The sequence below is a fragment of the Coloeus monedula genome (genome assembly GCF_965178545.1).
Source record: "Coloeus monedula genome assembly, chromosome: 28".
Lineage (NCBI taxonomy): Eukaryota > Metazoa > Chordata > Aves > Passeriformes > Corvidae > Coloeus > Coloeus monedula.
The window spans coordinates 3,667,869-3,684,691 of NC_138808.1; the positions used below are offsets into that span (position 1 = coordinate 3,667,869).

Genomic DNA, 16,823 nt, shown 5'->3' on the forward strand with positions numbered 1-16,823 from the left:
CACAGGGAATGCTTTGGGATATCCTCAGTGTGCCCTACAAGTGCCCATAGTGCCAGGGATCAAGATCCCACAGGGAATGCTTTGGGATATCCTCAGTGTGCCCTACAAGTGCCCATAGTGCCAGGGATAAAGATCCCACAGGGAATGCTTTGGGATATCCCCTGTGTGCCCTACAAGTGCCCGTAGTGCCAGGGATAAAGATCCCACAGGGAATGCTTTGGGATATCCCCTGTGTGCCCTACAAGTGCCCGTAGTGCCAGGGATAAAGATCCCACAGGGAATGCTTTGGGATATCCCCTGTGTGCCCTACAAGTGCCCATAGTGCCAGGGATAAAGATCCCACAGGGAATGCTTTGGGATATCCTCAGTGTGCCCTACAAGTGCCCGTAGTGCCAGGGATAAAGATCCCACAGGGAATGCTTTGGGATATCCCCTGTGTGCCCTACAAGTGCCCATAGTGCCAGGGATAACCCTACGAAGGTCCCTAAATAATGCTCTGGGATATCCCCCATGCCCCCTTCCCCGCTCCAGCCATCCCAGTTCAACCAGTCCAGGATCTGACCCAAGGGTGGGACGGTTTGGGGGCACCTGGTCCCATCCCTGTGGTGGCCTTGTGCCCCCATGTCCCTGTCCCCACAGTGCCCCTGTGCCCCATGGGGCTGTGTCCCTGTGCCCCACGGGGCTGTGTCCCTGTGCCCCATGGGGCCGTGTCCCTGTGCCCACTGTGTCCCTGTGCCCCACGGGGCCGTGTCCCTGTGTCCCCCACACAGCCCCATGATGTCCCCCTGCCCCGTGTGTCGCTGTCCCCCTGTGCCCCACATGTCCCTGTGCCCACAGTGCCCATCAGCTTGTCCCCACGCTGTCCCTGTGTGCCCCACGGTGCCCCTGTCCCCACGGTGTCCTTGTGCCCCACATCGTGTCCCCACGTCCCCAACCCCTGGCACATTTGGGAGCTGAGGCGCAGCACCCCTTCCCCACCCCCCGGCCCATCCCAGTCCATCCAGTCCAGGATCTGACAAAACCAGTTTAAATAGAAAGGGGGGGCACGGGGGGGGGGACTGGGGGGCGGGGGGGCTCAGCCTTTCCCAGACACCCCCTCCTTGTCCTTGTCCGTGTCCTTTTCCTTTTCCTTGTCCGTGTCCTTTTCCTTTTCCGTGTCCTTTTCCGTGTCCTTGAAGTAGGGGTTGCCAAGGACCAGCCCCGCACCCCGTGCCTTGTCCCCCGCCGTGTCCTCCTCCGCTGGCAGCCGCGGCCTGGGCCCTGTGGGGACAACGGGGACGGTGCCAGGCTGTCCCTGTGCCCCGGGGATGGGGACACGGGGGACAACGGGGACGGTGCCAGGCTGTCCCTGTGCCCCGGGGATAGGGATACGGGGGACAACGGGGACAGTGCCAGGCTGTCCCTGAGATCTGGGGGGCCGGAGGGCACGGGGGGGGGTGGGGACAATGGGGGGACAACGGGGACGGTGCCAGGCTGTCCCTGTCCCCCTGGAGTGAGGATTCGAGGCTGGGGGGGTGACACGGGGGTACGGCGGTGCTGGTGCCAGCCTGTCCCTGTCCCCGGGGGGGGTGACCCTGCCCGTACCGATGTAGCTGAGCAGCACGGGCAGGAAGACCAGGCCGTGTGCCAGCCCCACCAGGGTGATGATGAGGTTGAGGCGGAAGAAGAAGATCTGGACGAGCCGCGCCTTGGCGAACGCCAGCACCACCACGCCCGGCAGGTTGGTCATGGCCACCCCGGCCACCACCTGCGGGGACAGCGGCCACCCTCAGCGACACGGGCTGGCCAGGCAGGGAGGGCACCCCGCGGTGTCACCTCCCGGCCCCGCTGTCACCCCCATCCCATCAGGTGTCCCCAGTGTCCCCCGTGCCCACCTTGCTGCCCATGGTGACCGTGGCCTCGGTGGCTCGTGCCACCCGCGTGGGCTGGCGGCTGTGGGCGAAGGCGCAGGTGATGTGGGACACGAACTCCACCGAGATGCCCACAGCCTGCGGGGACACGGCGCTGTCAGCCCGGGAGCCACCCCCTGTGCCCCACGGGCCTGTGCCACCTCAGGTCTCTGTGCCACCCACCCTGCGTTTCCTGTGTCTCTGTCCCACCCCACGTCCCCATGCCACTTTGTGTGTCCCAAATCCCGTGCCACCCCACAGTTCCCATATCCCCGTGCCACCCCATGTCCCTGTGCCACCCCTCACACCCTGTGTCCCTGTGCCACCCCATATCCCCCATGTCCCCGTGCCACCCCATGTCCCTGTGCCACCCCATATCCCTGTGCCACCCCATATCCCCATATCCCCGTGCCACCCCATATCCCCCATATCCCCGTGCCACCCCATATCCCCGTGCCACCCCATGTCCCTGTGCCACCCCTCACACCCTGTGTCCCCGTGCCACCCCATATCCCCATATCCCTGTGCCACCCCATATCCCTGTGCCACCCCATATCCCCATATCCCTGTGCCACCCCATATCCCCCATGTCCCTGTGCCACCCCATATCCCCGTGCCACCCCATATCCCCCATGTCCCTGTGCCACCCCATATCCCCGTGCCACCCCATGTCCCCATATCCCCGTGCCACCCCATATCCCCAGGTCCCTCATGCCACCCCATATCTCCGTGCCACTCCATATCCCCCAGGTCCCTGTGCCACCCCATGTCCCCGTGCCACCCCATATCCCCGTGCCACCCCATATCCCCGTGCCACCCCATGTCCCCGCTGTGCCCGCACCGCCACGAGGTTGATGAGTGCCACGGCGTTGTAGGGCACGCTCCAGAGTGCCATGCAGCCCACGGTGTCCAGCAGCACCATGGCGATGGTCAGCAGCGTGGCCAGGCTGGAGCGCAGGTCCATGCCCAGCAGCAGGAAGGACACGGCGAAGGTGGGCACGAGGCACAGTGCCAGCATCACCAGCCCCTCGTACACCACAGTCAGGTACTGCTCGTAGTACACGTACGTCACCCTGCGGGGACAGCGCCGCGGGGGCACCGCTTGGCACCGGCTGTGGCACCGGCGTGGCACTGGGGAGCCCGAGATGGGCATCGAGCACCCCAAAACGGGCACTGGATACACCGGTATGGGCACTGAGCACCCCAAAATGGGCACTGGGTACACCGGTATGGGCACTGAGCACCCCAAAATGGGCACTGGGTACACTGATATGGGCACTGAGCACCCCAAAATGGGCACTGGGTACGCTGATAGGGGCACTGTGGCTCCCCAGAATGGCACTGGGGACTCAAATACAGCACTGGGCACCCCAAAACGAGGACTGGGTACACTGATATGGGCACTGGGCACCCCAAAATGGGCACTGGGTACGCTGATAGGGGCACTGTGGCTCCCCAGAATGGCACTGGGCACCCCAATACAGCACTGGGCACCCCAAAACGAGGACTGGGTACACCGGTATGGGCACTGGGCACCCCAAAATGGGCACTGGGTACACTGATAGGGGCACTGTGGCTCCCCAGAATGGCACTGGGCACCCCAATACAGCACTGGGCACCCCAAAATGGGCACCAGGTACCCTGATATGGCCACTGGGCATCCCAACATGGGCATTGGGCACCCTGATACAGGCACTGGGCACCCCAAAGCAGCACCAGGCACCCTGACATGGGCACCCCTTAACTGGTCATCCCGTACCTGGGCACTGCCTGAGTTGGGGACCCCTCTAATCCCTGACTGGGCACCCGTTTGTGACCCCCATCACAAGTTCTGGGGCACCCCCGGCACCCCAGGATGGGCATCCTGACCTGGGCACCTCTAACTGGGAACCCCTAAAATGGGCACCCACACTGACGCCTGACCGGGGCACCCACTTGTGACCCCACCAGCCCAGCACCCCCGAACGGGCACCCCGACCTGGGCACCTCCAACTGGGAACCCCTTAACTGGGAACCCCTAACTGGGGCACCTACCCATGACCCCCGTGAAGGGCTCTGGGCACCCCCAGCACCGGAATGGGCACCCCTCGCTGGGCACCCGCTGCTGACCCCCGCGCCCGTGGCATCCCCGCGGTGCCACTCACGTGTAGGGGAAGACGCGGAAGGCGGGGTCGGTGCCGGGCACCCTGCGCAGGGTGTGGGTGATGCGCTCGGCCAGGGCACGGGCAGCGCGCAGGGCGGCCGTGAACTCCTGCGAGGTGCGGAGCGGCCGCTGGTACGCCATGAACCGCGACGCTGCGGGCACCGGGGGCAGCGGTCACTCCGGGGGCACGGGGCACTCTAGGGGCAATGGGCACTCTGGGGGCAATGGGAACTCTGGGGGCACGGGGCACTCTGGGGGCAATGGGAACTCTGGGGGCAATGGGAACTCTGGGGGCAGAGGGCACTCCAGGGGCACGGGGCACTCTGGGGGCAATGGGAACTCTGGGGGCAATGGGAACTCTGGGGGCACAGGGCACTCTGGGGGCATGGGGCACTCTGGGGGCAGCGGTCACTCCGGGGGCACGGGGCACTCTAGGGGCAATGGGAACTCTGGGGGCAGAGGGCACTCCAGGGGCATGGGGCACTCTGGGGGCAATGGGAACTCTGGGGGCAGAGGGCACTCTGGGGGCATGGGGCACTCCGGGGACAGCGGTCACTCTGGGGGCAGCGGTCACTCCGGAGGCATGGGGCACTCTGGGGGCAATGGGCACTCTGGGGGCAGTGGTCACTCTGGGGGCAGCGGTCACTCTGGAGGCATGGGGCACTCTGGGGGCAATGGGCATTCTGGGGGCAGAGGGCACTCTGGTGGCAGCGGTCACTCCAGGGGCACGGGGCACTCTGGGGGCAGCGGTCACTCTGGGGGCAGAGGTCACTCCGGGGGCATGGGGCACTCGGGGGGCAGAGGGCACTCTGGTGGCAGTGGTCACTCCGGGGGCACGGGGCACTCTGGGGGCACAGGACACTCTGGGGGCAATGGGCACTCTGGGGACAGCGGTCACTCCGGGGGCAATGGGCACTCTGGGGGCAGCGGTCACTCTGGGGGCAGCGGTCACTCCGGAGGCATGGGGCACTCTGGGGGCAGCGGTCACTCTGGGGGCAGCGGTCACTCCGGGGGCATGGGGCACTCTGGGGGCAGCGGTCACTCTGGGGGCAGCGGTCACTCCGGGGGCATGGGGCACTCTGGGGGCAGCGGTCACTCTGGGGGCACAGGGCACTCTGGGGGCAATGGGAACTCTGGGGACAGCGGTCACTCTGAGGGCAGTGGGCACTCTGGGGGCAATGGGCACTCTGGGGGCAATGGGCACCATGGGGGCAGCGGTCACTCCGGGGACAGTGGTCACTCCAGGAGCATCAGTCACCACGGGTGGCAGCGGGCACTCCGGAGGGCAGCGGTCACTCCAGGGCCAGCGGGCACCACGGGGGCAGTGGTCACTCCAGGGCCAGCGGGCACTCCAGAGGGCAGTGGCCGCCCCGAGGGCAGCAGTCACCTCCAGTGGCTACCCCCGGGGTCAGCAGCCACCACGGGGCACAGCCGTCACCGCCGGCAATCAGTGGTCACTGCCGGGGGACGGTGGCCACCCCGGGGGGCAGTGGTCACCCCTGCGGTCAGTGGCCACCATGGGGCCAGCGGCCACCACAGAAGACAGCAGCCACCACCGGGAATCAGCAGCCACCGCCAGGGACGGCGGCTACCACGGGGGTCAGTGGCCACCCCCAGGGACAGCAGCTACCATGGGGGTCAGTGGCCACCCCCAGGGACAGCGGCTACCACGGGGGTCAGTGGCCACCCGCAGGGACAGCGGCTACCACGGGAATCAGCAGCCACCCCCAGGGACAGCGGCTACCACGGGGGTCAGTGGCCACCCCCAGGGACAGTGGCTACCACGGGGGTCAGTGGCCACCCCCAGGGACGGCGGCTACCACGGGGGTCAGTGGCCACCCCCAGGGACAGTGGTCACCGCCGGGTTCAGTGGCCACGCCCGGAGCCCTGTCCCCCCCGTGTGCCCCCCGCACTCACCCAGGATGGTGCCGTTGGCATCCATGCTCACCGCGGTGTCGTAGGCGCCCAGGCCCCTGTGGGGACAGGGGGACACCCAGGGGGGTCAGGGGGCACCCGGGGACACCCGGCGAGTGCCCACGCTGGGGCTCGAGTGCCCACGCTGGGGCCGTGCTGGGCCTCACTGGCCGGGACCCTGCGGGTGTCCCCCAGGTGGAACCCACCCATGTGTCCCCACAGGTGGCACCGAGCCCTGGGTGTCCCCACAGGTGGAACCCACCCATGTGTCCCCACAGGTGGCACCGAGCCCTGGGTGTCCCCCAGGTGGCACCGACCCCCAGGTACCCCTCCAGATGACACCAAGCCCTGAGCGTCCCCACAGGTGGCACCCACCCCTAGATGCCCCCACAGTGCCACCCACCTCTGTGTCCCCCTGGGTGACATCTACCCCGTGTGTCCCCCTGGTACCACCCCTCAGTGCCACCCCCAGTGCCGCCCCCGGTGCCGCCCCCGGTGCCACGCACCCCTTGGCGCACTGCAGGTTGGGCCGGTCCTGCAGGAACCAGGGCAGGAAGCGCTGGAACTCCTCGGCCGTGGGGCGCCGCATCCACTGCAGGCACTGTCGGCAGCTCAGGTCACCTGCGGGCACACGGCGGGGTCAGCGCGGGCATCGCGGTGGACATCCAAAGGGCACCCAGTGGTCATCACAGTGGGCACCCAGTGGGAACTGTGGTAGGCAGCTAGTGGCCACCTAATGGACACCCAGTGAGCACCCAATGGTCATCTCAGTGGGCACCCAATGGACACCCAGTGAGCACCCAATGGTCGTCACAGTGGGCACCCAATGGACACCATGATTGGCACCCAATGGATACCCAGTGAGCACCCAGTGGCCATCTCAGTGGGCACCCAAGGACCACCATGGTGGGCACCCAATGGCCATTGCGGTGGACACTGAATGGACACCAAGGACCACCATGGTCAGCACCCAAGGACAACCATGGTCAGCACCCAAGGACAACCATGGTCAGCACCCAATGGATACCCAATGGGCACCCAATGGCCATCTCAGTGGGCACCCAATGGACACCCAACAGGCACCCAATGGCCATCTCAGTGGGCACCCAATGGATACCCAACAGGCACCCAATGGTCGTCACAGTGGGCGCTCAATGGCCACCATGATCAGCACTCAATGGATACCCAGTGAGCACCCAGTGGCCATCTCAGTGGGCACCCAATGGCCACCATGGTGGGCACCCAATGGATACCCAACAGGCACCCAATGGCCGTCACAGTGGGCACTCAATGGCCACCATGGTGGGCACCCAATGGATACCCAATGGGCACCCAATGGCCATCTCAGTGGGCACCCAATGGGCGCCCAACAGGCACCCAATGGACACACAATGACCACCATGATGCTCACCCAACATACACCCAAGGACCACCATGGTGGGCACCCAATGGCCATTGCGGTGGACACTGAATGGACACCAAGGACCACCATGGTGGGCACCCAATGGCCACCATGGTCAGCACCCAATGGATACCCAATGGGCATCCAATGGCCATCTCAGTGGGCACCCAATGGACACCATGGTGGGCACCCAATGGATACCTAATGGGCAACCAGTGGCCATCTCAGTGGGCACCCAATGTCCACCATGGTGGGCACCCAATGGATACCCAATGGGCATCCAATGGCCGTCACAGTGGGCACCCAATGGACACCCAACAGGCACCCAATGGCCACCCAATGGCCATCATGACGGTCACCCAACATGCACCCAAGGACCACCATGATGGGCACCCAATGGCCATTGCGGTGGACACTGAATGGACACCAATGACCACCATGGTGGGCACCCAAGGACCATCATGGTGGGCACCCAATGGCCACCACAGAGCACCCTCTGCCCCCCAGGCCCCGCACTCACTGCTGGTGGAGGGACAGAACTTCCCCTCGTCCGGCCCGAACTGGTGGAAGCGGCAGCAGCGCCCCATGGGGTTCAGCCAGTCCAGGAAATCGTCCACCCACGAGGTGGCCGGGATGGCCAGGTAGGACCTGGGTGGGGACACAGGGCTGGCAGGAGCCGGGCACGGCCAGCCCAGGTGCCCTCTGGGTGGCCCCAGGGTCACTCACACGTTGGGGAAGAGCGTGGCCAGCTGGATGGTCTGGGTGAGCGAGTCGGCGTCGCAGCCGGCGCTGGAGCAGATGGCGTTGGTGCCGTTGGCCGAGGAGAAGTTGTAGCCACCCGTGGTGATGAAGTAGGTGGGGACACCCACGGCCAGGTACTGGTTCAGCGCCGAGAAGTACTGGAGCATGTACGAGTCCTGGGGACGGCCTCGCGTCAGCGCCGTGGCACCCACGGGTGGCACAAAGGGGTCCCCAAAAGGGGTCCCCAAAAGGGATCCCCAAAAGGGGTCCCAGCATCCCCATGTGTCCCCACACGGGGCCGTGTCACCCACTCGGGCACCCTCAGGGTGCTGGGGGGTCCCAAAAGGGGTCCCAGCATCCCCCTGTGTCCCCACATGGGGCCGTGTCACCCCCCATGTCCCCTGTAGGGCCGTGTCACCCCCACATGTCCCCTATAGGGCCGTGTCACCCCCCATGTCCCCTGTAGGGCCGTGTCACCCCCCCCATGTCCCCTATAGGGCCGTGTCACCCCCCATGTCCCCTATAGGGCCGTGTCACCCCCCCATGTCCCCTATAGGGCCGTGTCACCCCCCATGTCCCCTATAGGGCCGTGTCACCCCACATGTCCCCTGTAGGGCTGTGTCACCCCCCGTGCCCCCAGAGCTTCCCCCATGGGTGCCACCCCCGATGTCCCCCCGCGCCGTCCCCTCCCTCGCGTGTCCCCACCTCGGGCAGCGCCAGCTCCTGGTCCAGCCCCACGGACACCTGGAAGAGCAGGAAGAGCCCGGCGCAGGCCAGGAACAGGAACAGCAGCACCTGGGGGGGCGGGGGGCTCCTGTTCAGGGACCCTCGGGACCCCCTCACGGACCCCCCAAACCCCCCCACGGACCCCCCAAACTCCCAACCCCCCCCACTGACCCCCCATATCCCCCAAACCTCCCCACCGAGCCCCTCCTGTCCCCCCAACCCTCCCAGATGCCCCCCAGTGCCCCCCATCCCCCCTATACCCTCCATGCCCCCCACAGCCTCGTGCCCCCCATCATCCCTGTGCCCCCCATTTACTCCAGCGTCCCCCAGTGCCCCCCGTGCCCCCCATGTCCCCCAGTGCCCCCCAGTGCCCCCCATGTCCCCCAGTGCCCCCATTCCCCCCGTGCCCCCCAGTGCCCCCAGTGCTCCCAGTGCCCCCAGTGCCCCCAGTGCCCCCAGTGCCCCCGTGCCCCCCGTGCCCCCGTGCCCCTCACCACGGCGGGCCGCACGAGGGGGTGCAGCAGCAGGGGGGTGTAGTAGCGCTCGAGGAAGGGGCGCAGCAGCCGCACCCCCGCCCCGCCCGGGCCGCCCTTGCCCGTCCCGCAGCAGCAGCAGAGGTCGAAGCGCCCGGCCTGGGGGCACAGCGGGCTTGGCACAGCAGCTCCGGGCCCCCCCGCACCCCGCGGGTGTCCCCTGCTCACCCCGGGCACAGCCTGGGGACCCCACACCCACCCTGGGGACCTCACACCCACCCCACACCCACCCTGGAGTCCCCACACCCACCCCACACCCACCCTGGGGACCTCACACCCACCCCACACCCACCCTGGAGTCCCCACACCCACCCTGGGGAACCTCACACCCACCCTGGGGACCCCACGCTCACCCTGGGCACTCTATACCCACTCCGTGCCCACCCCGTGCCCCGTCCCCTCGCCCCCCCGGTGCCCCCCGGTGCCACCTCCTGCCGCCGGTTGTCCAGCGCCACCAGCGCCACGAACCCCGACATCTGCAGCACGAAGTCGAAGGCGATGGCGAGCGCGGCCGTGAGCGCGAACGTGCGCACGGCGGGCATGGACGAGAGGGCACCTGCGGGACCCCCGGCACCCCCGGGTCACCGGGGCCTCCTCCGGACACTGCCCGGGCACCCCCCGGCTCACCCACCGGACAGCCCCGGGCACCACGCCTGCACTCCCGGGCCACCGGGGCACCCCGCGGGCCACCGGGACCTCCGTGGCACCCGTGTCGCCTCCCCTGGCACTCCCGTGTCACCAGGACCCCATGCCAGCCCCCCCACACCACACCAACCCCCACCCGTCCCCTTGTGCCCCATGTCCCTGTGCCCCCCCTGTCCCTGTGCCCCCCGTGCCCCCTCCATGTCCCTGTAGCCCCGGTGCCCCCCGTGCCCCGCGGTGCCCCCGGTGCCCTCCGGTCGCCCCCGACTCACCGAGCAGGAAGCAGACGGCCTCGGAGAGGCTGCAGAGCAGCATGCTGGGTGCCACCTGTGCCAGCACCCGCCCCAGGTGCTGCTCCCGCGTCTCGCCCGGCTCCCGCTGCGACTGCTGCTGCCCGGGCCGGGTCAGGGGCAGCCCGGGCACCCCCCGCTCCGGGGCACCCCCGCAGGAACCCCCCGCTCCGAGCAGACACCCGCCGGAAACTCCTCCCGGTGCCCCAGGGGCACCTCCCGCCCGCTCACCTGAGGGTGCCCACCTGCCCACCCGAGGGTGCCCACCTGCCCCGCGGGGACCCCCCAGGACCCCCCTTAGGGACACATTCCCCGTGGGAATCCCAGAAGTGCGCCCGTGCCCCATGGGGACACCTGTCCCCAAAGGTGCCCCCATGCCCGCAGGTACCCCAAGATGCCCCTGTGCCCCACAGGTGCCCTGTGCCCCACGGACAGCCCCATCTCCAAGGTGCCCCTGTGCCCCCCGTCCCGTGGGGATCCCTGTCCCCACAGGTGCCCCTGTGCCCCACAAGTGCCCCCGTGCCCCACGGACAGCCCCATCTCCAAGGTGCCCCCGTACCCCCCGTCCCGTGCCCCACGGACAGCCCCATCTCCAAGGTGCCCCCGTGCCCCACAGGTGCCCCCGTGCCCCCCTGCCCACGGACCTGGAACTCCTGCACGAAGATGAAGATGTTGTCGGCGCCCACGGCCAGCACGAGGAAGGGCACGACCTCGATGATGATGAGGGACGAGGGCAGCCCCAGCAGCGCCAGGAGCCCCATGGATGCCAGCGTGGCGCCCAGCACCACGACGATGCCACCCAGCGCCAGCGTCACCTTCGACTCCACCTGCGGCACCCCGAGCTCAGCACCCCCAGGTCACCCCCTGCCACCCCCGAACCCCCCCTGGGGCTCACCGGGACCCTCCATCCCCCCCGTGCCCCCCCCGTGCCCCCCGGGCTCACCAGGACTCTCCTCCAGGCCGTGTACTCGCCCAGGGCCAGCGCGATGTAGACGAAGACCACCAGGTAGCTGGTGGCGAACACCGGGATGTCCTCCCCGCTCGTGCGGTTGATCTCGTCCTCCAGGGAGCGCTGAGGGCACAGCGGCAGCTGAGGGGGCACCGCGCACCCCCCGCCCCGCAAAGGGGGCACAAGGGGCACGGGGGGTACGGGGGGCACGGGGACATAAAGGGGGAGCAGGGACATGGATGGCACTGGGGGCACCCAGGGACATGGGGGGGACACGGGGACAGGAAAGAACACGGGGGCACCAGGGACACCGGGGACATGGAGGGGACGCGGGGACACCGGGGGCATCTCTGCGGGGGCAGAGGACACGGAACCATGGGGGGCACAGGGGACATGGAGGGGACACAGGGACGGGGGCGGCACCAGGGCAATGGGGGGCATTGGGGGGCAGGGACATGGAGGGGACACGGGGGCACCAGGGGCACAGGGGCGTGGAGGGGACACAGGGACAGGGGGGCACAGGGGACATGGAGGGGGCACAGGACCATGGTGGGCAGCGGGGGCACAGCGGGGGCACGGCGGGGACACGGAACCATGGGGGGCACAAGGGACACGGAGGGGACACCGGACCATGGTGGGCACCGAGGGCACAGCGGGGGCACGGCGGGGACAGAGGACACAGAACCATGGTGGGCACAGGGGACATGGAGGGGACACAGAACCATGGTGGGCAGCGGGGGCACAGCGGGGGCACGGCGGGGGCACGGCGGGGACCCCGCGGGGGCCGCACCTCTGCCATGAAGGTGACCGAGAGGTTGCGGCCGTGCTGCCGCTGGAAGTCGCGCACGACCTGCAGGAAGCGGCGCTCCCAGCTCTGCGCCCACTCGAGGCGCGGGTCCCCCGGCTCGAAGTTGTTCAGCGAGTAGGTGACGATCAGCGCCTCGGCCTCCGTGTACTCCGAGTCTGCGGGGACACGGCGGTGAGGGCGCGGGCACACGCGTGGCTGGCATCCCCGGTGCCCCCCTCCCGGTGCCCCCCGTACCGCGGTAGCCGCCCAGGGCGATGTAGGGGAACACGGGCCCGCCGTACGCGGCCATGCAGCTCAGCTCCAGCGCCGTGATGTCCTTGAAGGAGAGCGGGGAGCTGGTGGGGACACGGCCCGGGGGGGGTCAGAGGGGGCTGTGCCCGCCCCGGCCCCTGCCCTGTGCCCGCCAGCGCCCGGGGGGGGGCACCTGGGAGCACCCCGCTGTGATGGGGGACAGAGAGGTGGCACCTCAGAGGACCCTACAGTGATGGGGGACACGTGGGTGGCACCCCAGAGCACCCTACAGTGATGGGGGACACACGGGTGGCACCCCAGAGCCACAGCCTGGCACCCTACACTGATGGGGGACAGAGAGGTGGCACCCCAGAGCCACAGCCTGGCACCCTAAATGATGGAGGACACACGGGTGGCACCCCAAACACACAGCCTGGCACCCTACAGCGATGAGGGACATGCGGGTGGCACCCCAGAGCCACAGCCTGGCACCCTACAGCCCCTCCCCATCCCCCGCAGCCCCCCGCGCCCCCAGCACGCACTTGACGCAGTACATGAGGTGGTCGTGCCAGTCCACGATGCCCTTGTCCTTGCCATCCTCCTGCGTGGCCGTGAGCGCCAGGCGGCTGCCGTTGTTCTGGAAGTACTGGGTGACGCTGGACACGGCGCAGTCGCCCACGCTGGGCTCGGTGGGGTTCAGGGGGGCATAGCACACGTCCTGCAGGCTCACGTTCCTGCCCGCTCCCGGTGCCCACGCCGTGGTGGCTGCCAGCGTGTCCTGCAGCTCCAGCAGTGCCCGCAGCACGTCCTCGGCCAGGACCCCGCTGAAGTTCTTGGTGCCCAACACCACGGAGTCGTAGGTGAGCCCGGGCCGGCCCGGCGCCGTCACGATCACCTGGTTGGTGCGCAGGAAGGGCCCGAAGTGGCGGTCGTGGAACGCCTTCTCCTGCCTGGCACGGCTGCCCGGCGCCGACCACAGCTCCACGGGGTCCGTGGTGAGGCGCAGGGTCACCAGCCCAGCCGAGAGCCCGCCGGTGGCCAGCACGGCCACCGCCAGCACGGCCACGGGGTGCGTGGCCACCGCCGTGCCCCACCAGCGGAACGCCCGCTCCAGGGCGCGGTGCCAAGCGTCGCCCGCCCGCTCCGAGCACCCGCGGCCGCGTGGCTTCTGTGCCACCTCGGCGGTGCCCCTGCGGCACAGCACGGCCACCAGGAAGACGAGGGCGAGGACGGCGAAGATGAGGATGCAGATGACCAGCACGCCATCGGCCTCGCCCACGCGGAACGGCGGCGGCGGGTCCGAGGGTGGCACCACGGGCGGGCAGGCCTGGGCGCAGTCCTGGCACGAGCAGGGCTCCTGGTCAGCGCTGGGCGCTTGGTCACAGCTCCACACGGGCGCGTCCAGCGGGGCGATGCCCTGGCCGGGCTCGGAGCCGTTGGGCAGCAGCTGGAAGTCGATCTGCAGCGGTGCCAGCCCGTTGTTCTTGTCGCCCTGGAAGTCCAGCCAGCGCTGGGCCGTGCACAGCTGGGCACCGTAGCGGCCGCACATGGTGGCGATGGCATAGCCGCCGGTGGCCGGCAGCCGCACGCCCTGGCACGAGGTGAAGGCGGCCTCGGCGTAGCGGGCGCGGTAGAAGAGCTGGTACTCCAGCACGGCGCGGGCACCGGGCACCAGGGCGTAGTCGGTGACGCGGGTGACGTTGGTGAACAGGCTCTGGTCGGGGCTGCAGATGTTGTGGCAGTAGAGGTTGGCGAAGTTGCGGGCACAGGCCGGGCACCGTGCCAGCACGGCGCCCGACAGCCCCACGCTGAGGCGCAGCGCGATGAGCTGCCCGTAGGTGCAGCAGACGCGCGTGGTGTCGTTGTCGCCGCGCACCAGCTCGGGGCACACGGAGCGCAGCAGTGCCAGCAGTGCCCCCGAGGCCACCCGCGCCGGCGTGTTGGACAGGCAGGGCACCTTGGAGGGCACCAGAGACACGTTGACCTCGGGGTTGGTGCCGCACTCGCCGTAGAAGGCGCAGACGCCGGCCTGGTGCGTGGGGGTCAGCGACGGCGATGCCTGCGGGGATGGGCAAGGGGACGGGTTGGTGGCGTGGCGGTGGCACCTCGAGGAGCCACGCGGCACCTGATGGGCGCTGAGGAGGTGTCCCCACAGCTCTGCCACCTTTGGTTGTGTCAAATGGCACCCAAAGGGCACCACTGCAGTGTCCCCACAGCTCTGCCACCCCCAGCCCCTCCAAATGCCACCCAAATGGCACCCAAATGGCACCATACCAGTGTCCCCACAGCTCTGTCACCCCCAGTCCCTCCAGATGGCACCCAGGTGGCACCTGATGGGCACTGCAGAGGTGTCCCCACAGCTCTGCCACCTTCAGTTGCACCAAATGGCACCCAAAGGGCACCCAAAGGGCACCACACCAGTGTCCCCCCACTCTGCCACCCCCAGCCCCTCCAGCTGTCACCCAAAGGGCACCACAAGGCGCGGCTCTGCCACTCCCAGCTGCTCCGAATCACCCCCGAGTGGCATCCAAAGGGCACCTCCCTGTCCCTGCCACCTCTAACGCCACCCAAACGGTACCCGCTGGGTGCCACAACGGGGCCCTGTCCCTGTCACCTCTAAATGGCACCCGATGGGCACCACGAGGGTGTCCCCCGGTTCTGCCACCCCCAAACCTCCCAGGTGCCACCCAAACATCACCCAATGGACGCCACCATGAGGCTCCCTGATGTCACCCGGCCCCCAAATGCCACCCGACGGGCACCGCACGAGTGTCCCCCCACCTGTGCCACCCCCAGCCCCTCAAAATGCCACCCAACAGGCGCCACAACGATGTCCCCTGGTTCTGCCACCCTCAGTGGCCCCAAATGGCACCTAAAGGGCACCACGGCTGTGCCACCCTCAGCCCCTCCCCAGTGTCACCCCACGGGCACCGCTGTCGCCACCTCTGCCACCCTCTCCGGTGTCACCCCACGGGCACCGCTGTCCCCCCCCTCCCGTGCCACCCTCCGCCCCCGCGGTCCCCGCGTCCCTCCCGGTGCCACCCGCGGTGTCGCCGGTCCCCTACCAGCGCCAGGAGCGCGGCGAGCAGGGCTGCGGGCAGTGCCAGGCTGCCGGCCATGCTGACGGGGGGGTGTCCCCGGTGCCACCGGGCCCTATAAACCGCCCCCCCCGCCCCCGCGGTGCCACCCGGGGAGGGCCCTGCTGGCCTGATGGCCCCGGGGCCAATCAGCCCCGCGCGGGGCCGTAAATCCCGGGATCATTAACCCGGATCGATCGATCGATCCCGACGGGCGGGGCCGCGGCAACGCCGGCGCCCATCTGGGGAGAAAAACCGGGAATTCGGGAGCGCGGGGTGGCACGGGGTGGTAGAGCCAGCAGGGGTCACTCACGGGCACCGAAATGGGGAGAAAACCCGGGGATTCGAGAGCGCGGGGTGGCACGGGGTGGCAGAGCCAGCAGGGGTCACTCACGGGCAACGAAATGGGGAGAAAACCCGGGAATTTGGGAGTTCAGGGTGGCGGTGCCAGCAGGGGTCACTCACGGGCACCGAAATGGGGAGAAAACCCGGGAATTCGGGAGCGCGGGGTGGCGGTGCCAGCAGGGGTCACCCATGGGTGCCAATTTGAGGAGAAAAACCGGGAATTCGGGAGCTCAGGGTGGCACGGGGTGGCAGCGGGGCGTCACCCACGGGCACTGTGACAGTACCAGTGCCACATCCCGCCCTGGTGTCCCCCACGGCGCGGGCAGGGACCCTGCGGTGCCGCTGCCATCCCGGCGGTGACAGGACCACCCTGATGCCATCCCAGCAGTGACAGGGCCACCCCGCTGCCATCCCGGTGGTGGCAGGGCCATTCTGGTGCCATCCCAGCAGTGACAGGGCCACCCCGCTGCCATCCCAGCGGTGACAGGGCCACCCTGGTGCCATCCCAGCAGTGACAGGGCCACCCCGGTGCCATCCCAGCGGTGACAGGGCCACCCCGGTGCCATCCCAGCAGTGACAGGGCCACCCCGGTGCCATCCCAGCAGTGACAGGGCCACCCCGCCGCCACCCTCGCGTGCCGCCGCCGCCGCCCCGGTGCCCTGTGTCCCCGTGCCCGGCGGGTTCAGGTCCACCAGGGCAGCCTTGGACCCCGATAAGGCGCTGCCACCCCGATAAGGGGCTGGGCAGGGCCACACCCGCCGCTGACGCCACCGGGGTGTGGCAGTGCCACACCCGCACCCCCCACCCGGTCCCGGTGCCACCCCCCGAGCCCGCGCCGGGTCCCCGCCGTGTCCCCGAGGGGCTCCGAGTGCCCCCCGGTGCCAGCGGTGCCACCGCGGGCTGTCCCCGGCCCGCCGCTCATGGCCTGGGTGGCCTTGGCGAGATAAGGGGGGCGATAAGGGGGGCGATAACGGGGGGCGATAACGGGGGGGGCGATAACGGGGGCGATAACGGGGGGGGTCCCGCCCTGGCACCTTTGCCCGCACCCCACGCCTCGATCACAAGCCCGGCCCCGAGGTGTCCCCGTCACCCGCCTGGCACTGTCCCCAGCACGGCCGTGCCACGCAGCCACC

General features: G+C 68.9%; 1 protein-coding gene across 1 annotated transcript; it reads right to left on the reverse strand.

Annotated features, from left to right (window-relative positions):
* Positions 1 to 1,075: 1,075 nt before the first annotated feature.
* On the reverse strand, positions 1,076 to 15,387 carry NPC1L1 (NPC1 like intracellular cholesterol transporter 1; the record flags this gene model as incomplete). Its single annotated transcript, XM_082298292.1, is given in 20 exon segments — positions 1,076 to 1,260; positions 1,585 to 1,747; positions 1,875 to 1,988; positions 2,731 to 2,962; positions 4,034 to 4,184; positions 5,950 to 6,005; positions 6,453 to 6,567; positions 7,869 to 7,996; positions 8,075 to 8,265; positions 8,795 to 8,884; positions 9,310 to 9,447; positions 9,777 to 9,904; positions 10,263 to 10,377; positions 10,925 to 11,107; positions 11,224 to 11,352; positions 12,020 to 12,192; positions 12,272 to 12,372; positions 12,811 to 14,392; positions 14,395 to 14,425; positions 15,334 to 15,387. Coding segments are annotated over 20 exon segments (4,059 nt in total).
* Positions 15,388 to 16,823: the final 1,436 nt, after the last annotated feature.